The 7,493-nt window shown below is 41.9% G+C and overlaps 1 protein-coding gene across 8 annotated transcripts in view; it reads right to left on the bottom strand.

Moving 5' to 3' along the window:
- Positions 1–7,493, bottom strand: part of slmapa (sarcolemma associated protein a) — a 44,524-nt gene that overhangs the window by 22,585 nt on the left and 14,446 nt on the right. For 7 of the 8 annotated variants that reach the window (XM_034870171.1, XM_034870173.1, XM_034870175.1 and 4 more), the window contains 2 exons: positions 5,500–5,647; positions 4,388–4,460 (listed from right to left, as the gene is read on the bottom strand). In XM_034870171.1, the coding sequence (XP_034726062.1) occupies positions 4,388–4,460; positions 5,500–5,647 (221 nt within the window). Of the gene's footprint in view, positions 1–1,453; positions 1,687–4,387; positions 4,461–5,499; positions 5,648–7,493 lie in introns of those variants that run through there. The other variant, XM_034870179.1, reaches the window with a different exon arrangement.

Below are 7,493 nucleotides of genomic sequence, written 5' to 3'. Positions count from 1 at the left end.
ACAATTTTGGCTTCCCAAACGTTGGTTTCAAGGTTTACCAGTTTACCAGTAAACGCAACATTTTGTCCCGTCTGTGTTGTTTTTCAGACATCAGCAGTGACCAGTGCTAGTTGGTGCTATTTGGTGCTAGTTAAGTCGGTTAGCTCACAAGGCTCTAGAGTGCAACCAAAATTTGTAAGGGTGCGACTAACATCTTTCCTAGGTCGCACCGGTGTACCTAACGTCCTCGCATCCGCTGCCTCTCCTCAAACAAAGCAATGTTGTTTACATCGATATGGTTTAATTTTGCGTTACATGACCCATTTCTTCTGTAAAGCCGTGCCTGTGTTTGGACCTTTCCTCTTACTCTCCGCACGCCCCCGCCCTCCTTACTCACACACGGATCCCCAGGAACATGGAGAGACACAGGAGTGACAGCGCTGGTCCACACTTCTGACATCTGTCTGCAATTTTAACTGTTATCAACACAGCTGTGAGTTGTGAAGCATGAGAGGCAAACCTGTATTTGTACCAGTGTTTTCCGCTGGTAACTCTGCTATTGCGTTGAATAGGGCTTATAGTGTGTGAGACGGCGCCCGCTGGACCTTGGAGAGAGATGTGACCAATGGCCAGAATATCATAGTTCATAAAAATGCTTCAGAGCAATGTCTGGAACGACCGATTTTGCTGAGTATTTCAGGGTGAAATACACTATAACCAGCATGCACAACATTTGCTTCCTTCCTTCCTTTAATATGTACCATCATTGACACCTGTTTCCTCACAGAATCAATCAATCTAGCTTGAACATGCCCATTTCAATTTCAGATTAAATTACACAGAATGAGCATTTAACTGAATTATTATTACATTTTTAATTTATAAGATGTCCCCTTGAATTCTGGGAAATTGAGGTTGCCACTTTACACGGTTTCCTTGGATGTTTTTAGACCAAACGCTCATTAGTTGCAGCTCAACCGATACCAAAAACATATGGCTTGAGTTTGTTTGTTTTTTAAATCAAATGATGCCTCGCCCTAGACCTGGAGACCACTTGGAGCAATCCTGAAGGACCTCCCTACTTGCCACAGATTTGTACAGAGACTGGATTGTTGAAATAAATAAATTAATAAATAAATAGCCTACAGCGTAAAAGAAACAACAAAGCAGTAACATATTTCAACACAGCTGCTGCTTCTGGTTTGGTTTCATGTTATCAACAAAGGGCTGAATAACAAACCCAACAGTTATCTGAACATACCACAAGAAATCAGCTGTGCGTTGTGTGTTCTCTGGCAAACGTCAGCCACTTCAGACTTCTAGCTTCATTTTAAGAAAGCAAGTTCAACAGCTCAAGCCTCACATTGTGTTGTAAAAACAAATCCCCCCAAAAATTGATTAACAATCAGCAACCTGATCTGGAACTTTGGAGCCTAAAAATCCTGGTTCAGATTCAGGACAACAGAGACGTTACCTGTCAGATGCTGTGTGTGTCAGGTGATCATCTGTCACAGGACAAAGTTCACCGTTCAGCCTCTATCGCAGCCTGACTCAACTAAAATGGAGCCTTTCTTCTTACTTCATTTTCTCTCTTAGTTTTAGACAAGGCAGCTGATTCCTCCCTACTTTTCCACGGCAACATAAAACAAACTTCCTTTCCTTTCCACTCTTTGCTCCTACAGCACTAAGCAAAGCAGCACATTTTCTTCCTTTAAGTTATGCAACTTACTACAACTCCACCCCTCCTGGCACTCACTGTGAGGAAACACCCCCCCCCCTCCCTATCTGCTGCAGCCATGCTAGTTAAATGCACTTATGATCCGTGGGAAGCTACATTTCTGGATAACTAACCTGGCATTGCATTAAGGGCTGGAGTTCATCCATTTATAAAACTCCCTCCAAAAGCTCCAGTCACCTAGAGCGCAATGGTTCTGAGTATGAAACAGTAACACTTCAACATGATTGTGTGTGTGTGTGTGTGTGTTTTAAGGAAATACAGCAGGTGATACCAGACTGACAAGGGAAACAAAGGAGCTCTATTGTAATTAACAAAACAGTGACTGGGTGTAAACAGCGGTTAAACCTTAACCCCTTTCTACACACATCTCACGGTTTAATTTCATCATTTTGGAGTTATATTTAAAAGTTGCATTATTTCCTGTACGGAAACTGTGAGACATTCCATTAAGAAGAATTAGAGCTTGAAATAGATTTGTTTATGTTGTTGTCTATGTTTTTGTGTCTTTGAGTGACCACATTAATAATATTAATAATAGTAATGTGACTTCAAAATGAATCCCAGAGGCAGAAAGCTGCTGCTGCAGGTTTTCAAGCTTCTCTGGCCACACGCCCTTCAGTGACATCACAGCAGGTGTTTCACATTAGTTGGAAAACAATAATATGGGTGTGTTCACAACCTTTTGGAAGGAAGTTGCAGGAAGCGCCTACTGCAGATATTTAAAAGACTTTTTTTTCTCTGAAGTAAAAAAAAACTGTTTAAACTTAGAGAACATTTTCCTATTGAGAAACATCCTTTATGTGTTAATAAATGCAATTTAACTTTTCTCACTCTCCAGCTGCACTTTATAAAGAGACAAAGCTGCTGCGGCCTAAACACAAGGATGATGAAGTCGGGCTGAAGAGAGTTACTGTCATTTGTGGATTTGTGATTGTGGGTGGGATCACTGACTATAGTGTAATTTCCTCCATATGAACTAATAATAGCTTGATTCTATGACAATTGTATTAACTGTAATTCAGCCCAGTGACATCCGTTACATCTGTGTAGGTATTTTCAGCAGCTGGTTCAAATTTCTATTTAGAGAACTGCGATGCTATAGCCTGGATGCCAGCCAAACTAAGACCCGTCCACAACATTTGAGGTCAGGAAGTTGATCTGAATATGACGGCGTCAGGCTAGTGACACTACACTGCAAGACTCCAATGTCAGAGTTAAAGGTGCCGTTTACCTTCACGATGTGTAGATTAAACTTAACCTGAATTACCCAGCTCATTGTTTAGCTGTTAGGCTGACAACTTCACCATTTTGAGTGAAAATGCTTTTAACAATCACTGTAAACTACCTGTTCAGCACCAAACAGCACAGAGACACAGTAAGCAACTATCTGGTGAACATCGGGAGCATTTTAGACAAAATTCAACAACCATGTTCTCTTATTGGCAAATGTGGCGTGAAATGAAGCAGATATAGGAACTAAACTTTAAACTACATGGATTTAGATAGAAGTTACAAACGTACTGTGAGCTGAATACACAGTGACTTCTAAAAAAAAAAGTCTTCCTCTCCTGCACAGTTCCTGGTGCCCGTTAGAAGACATTTCGCTTCGTAGACACTCCTTATTTCGGCGCATCATCACACGTTTCTAATGTATGATTTACGTAAGAGGAACAATGGACATCTATACGCACACAATCACACAACCTACAGATATGCGCAAATGTAAAGGATGTACGTAATCTGCATATAAAGCAGGGGAGTGTGATTGGATGGTTCAAATTCAAGTGGTCAAAGAGTATTGCAAATAAATTATTATTTTGCCAACATAGACAGCAGGAGCAGAGCAGACCCACAACTCCTTGTTTCAGTCTGTATTCATGCGGTTTAGGATGCTTGTCTGTGTTTTCCAGACTGAAAGCTGAAGCAGGGCAACAGATGGCACTGCCCACCATGGCACAGTACCCGGGCACTTCATGCACACACACACACAGATTCCACAATGAATCTACACTAGCCAATAACACTCTCAGACATACCAAGGAGGGACTCCCAGTACAGTAGGAAGCTCCATGCTGGGTCAGCTGCTGGTATGCTATAACCCATCTAACTGCGCACACACACACACACACACACACACACACACACACACACACACACACACACACACACACACACTTCTTCATTCTCAAACACCCAGCATAAATTCATGCAAACGCCAAATGGCCAAGTGACCAACAACAGTTTTAAAACAGCGGGTCACAAAGATCTAAAATATAAACGCAATCCATTTCACTCTGCAGCTTGTTGAAGGGGAACTTGTAGCGTTGTTGCTCAATGGTAGACCAATTTCAAAAGATCTTTTGCACATTAGTCACTTGGACACCAATGCTTGAGAAAATATGGTTGAAAAGGTTTAAAATTAAAAATGGCTGCCCTTGTCAATTACTAGACTGGCACTAATCATCATCAATATGCAAACAGAGACATAGTGTGTGTGTGTGTGTGTGTGTGTGTGTGTGTGTGTGTGTGTGTGTGTAAAAGCAGCCACACAGACAGTAACAGCATCATTTCCATTAACCAGAGATTATTGGAATTTTGCATTCAACTAAAACATGTGAGTGATCAATAGGTAAGCTTCATGGATCAGTGTTAACCAATAAGAATGCTTACTCGCTTCGTCGGCGTGCCTCCATCCCATCGGGTAGGAAGAGTTTGATTGTTGACACGATGCAGCCATGGGTGACTGGAAACAGAGACAGACAACCACCATGTTAAAGCACTTTATTATTGCTTACTAGTTCTGAGTCGGGGAGTCATCACATCATCGGTGAGCAGGGAGACTGTGGAGAGAAGTCCTGAACAACACCATCACTAGGGATGGGTATTGTGAACCAGAACAAAACTGGTACTGGTACAGTACTGAAATGTTCATAAGCTCCTGGAAAAAAGGGTACTATTGTTTTCTTATGTTACTGTACGGTTAACCCGTTTGTGCCGGATGCTTCGCGACGACACATCTACCGCCGGTTACTGCGTTTGCGCAACCCTGAACCTCCTGCCGGCTGCTGCGTGGCGCAGCATTCTGTATTCGTCTGTCTTTTCATGACGCATGCAGCAGAGAACGCAATGTCATTGGTTCAAATACACATGAGGCGGGTCTTGTTGGCTATTTAAAGCCATGTGACCATCAAAATGTACCGTAGTTTGCTGAAAATCATGTCAATCAACCAGACACACGTGTGCGTTTGTTTATGAATTTTTGAGAGACGAGCGAGAAAATGGCTCCGAGAGAGGAGGATTTAGACAGCGAGGGCAGTGACGTTGAGGTGAAAGATGTGAGGAGTTTGGGAGGGAGGATGTCTTCATCATAATCTACCACTTCCTCTGTCGGAGCCATTTTCTTGCTCGTCTCTCAAAAATTCATAAACAAACGCACATGTATGCGTATTTGAACCAATGACGAATGCGTTCTCTGCTGACGACGACGACGAATACAGAATGCTGCGCCACGCAGCAGCCGGCAGGAGGTTCAGAGTTGCGCAACGCAGCAACCGGCGGTAGATGTGTCATCACGAAGCATCCGGCACAAACGGGTTAAAGCAGATTGGTGTTGCTGAGATGGGGAAAACAAGGGGCTGAGCGAAATCAGAGCGCATCTATCCAATGAAATAAGATTTTACCTACTTAATGTCAATATGTGGCGGACAATGTTGACATTGTGGCAGGCTGGTGCAAATAAATGAATGTGTGGGAAATGCGATTCTGTCATTCTGTGCATGTACCTTTGCGTGTGTTCTCAGTGACGTCGACGCCAAACTGAATGATGTCGCCGGAGAGAACTTCGCAGGGCGGACTCTCCTCCGAGCCGCGACTCAACCTCTGGCTGTTGATGAACGTCCCATTGCTGCTTTTAGTGTCCTGCAGGTAGAACTGACACATAGAAACACAGCAGGTGAGGACCACGTAAAGAAAAATATAATAAAACAATGTCACACAAAAAACAGCTGTAATAATCGTTCAAATGAAGTTGAAACAAGTTTGAAATCATTTAGGACTCTGACTGAAGGAATGAAAATACATGATACAGGATGACCGTGAACGTTCCAGCTGCAGTTCACTTCACGGCTCCATACATCATACTAGTGCTTCCTGTATGCAACATGACAGGAGTCATTCCCAGAATGTCACCAGCAGTAACACGTGCCACTACATTGATGCAGATTGGTGAGTTTAAATCGGCCATCCTACACACAGCTGGCGACTCACAGGTGGATACAGTGGAGACAGGCTCGGACATACAGTACGCGCCACAGATCGCTGGAGACATTCACCAGATGTGCCAGCAGTTCCAAGACAGTGGTTGCATGGGTCCAAGGCAACGCATTGAACATTGTTGCTGCACAATAGGTGCAAGTAGGTCGGGGCGATATGGAGAAAATCAAATATCACAATATTTTTTACCAAATACCTCAATACCGCAACAGTATTGTTGTGTTGACTAATGCTGCTTTCACTAAATATTGACAAACTGAGATTTTTGATAAATAATCATCAGTAATGGGGATATAATGACTGATATAATGACTAGGCGGGTAAAGGCAAATAAAAAAGCATTTACAACAGTCTGGTAAGTTCAGAAAATGACATAACTTTACTGTAATGCAGCCTTTAAAACCAAGAAAAGACACCACTTATGCCATTGTACGATGTTACAATATCCAAAATCTAAGATATCTAGTCTCATATCACAATATCAATATAATATTGATATATTACCCTGCTCTAGGTGCAAGTCTGCAGTTGGCCATGGACACTGAGCGTGAAAGGTATGCCCAAGTGTCCTGTATGGGTGAACTGGGACTCTGTTGACCGCTTGTGATGATTTCTCATTACGTTTTGCAAGTCAACTCTTATTTTCTCTTGTTCTGAATTAAAAAAAATAAAGTTTCAATAGAAAAAGTGTTAAGGCGAAGTTCACAGTTGTATGTGTTGATTTATTTAACTTTTTCCACTTTTTTTTTTAAGTTCATTATCGTGATTTCACTATCGACCGAAATAATCAATATTATATTTTTTTCCCCATAATCAAGCAGCCCTAATTAAGAAAACAAAATACATACTCCCCGTTCCATAGACGTTTACATCCCCTTTGATATTTTTTCGAATATAGTGTTAAAAAAATGCATTTTAAGCACCATTTAATAAAATGTGACTGTCACTAAAAGACAGCATAATGTAGTTTCTGTATTTACCACCAAAGCATTAAATCAGTAACACTGTTAAAATGGGGGTTCAAATGTGAAAATTTGCTTTGCGGGTCCATTTAAGGTGTGCGCCCCTAAATTTTCTGCCTGTGCCCCTAAATATTGGGGCTAGAGGGCTTATAGTAAAAAAAAAAAATTAAGTCTGGAGCCCCTTATGTTGAATAATTAAGCAGTTTGAGAAGGAAATGCTTCCGTGAATGCACAGATTGTTGTTGTTGTAGTGCTGCACTTGACTCACAATGAACTCATCACTACTCCTTCCCTCAGTACTTCGGGCTATGTGACTAGTTGTTTAAATCCTGAGGCAATGATAGCAACAACACAGCAACCGTTCACATCATTTAAAAGCACTTAGACAGTCACATCCGCGAGACAGCGCAGATCCATGAGGACGAAAACAACCACTATGAATGTGAAAGAATCGATCAACAAGAGTTAAATCGAGTCGTTCACATTTCATTACACACACACACACACACACACACACACACACACACACACACACACACACA

The sequence above is a fragment of the Etheostoma cragini genome, chromosome 4 (genome assembly GCF_013103735.1).
Source record: "Etheostoma cragini isolate CJK2018 chromosome 4, CSU_Ecrag_1.0, whole genome shotgun sequence".
In the NCBI taxonomy this organism is placed as follows: domain Eukaryota; kingdom Metazoa; phylum Chordata; class Actinopteri; order Perciformes; family Percidae; genus Etheostoma; species Etheostoma cragini.
The sequence above is the reverse complement of the archived record's forward strand: the minus strand, read 5'-3'. Positions and strand labels throughout refer to the sequence as shown.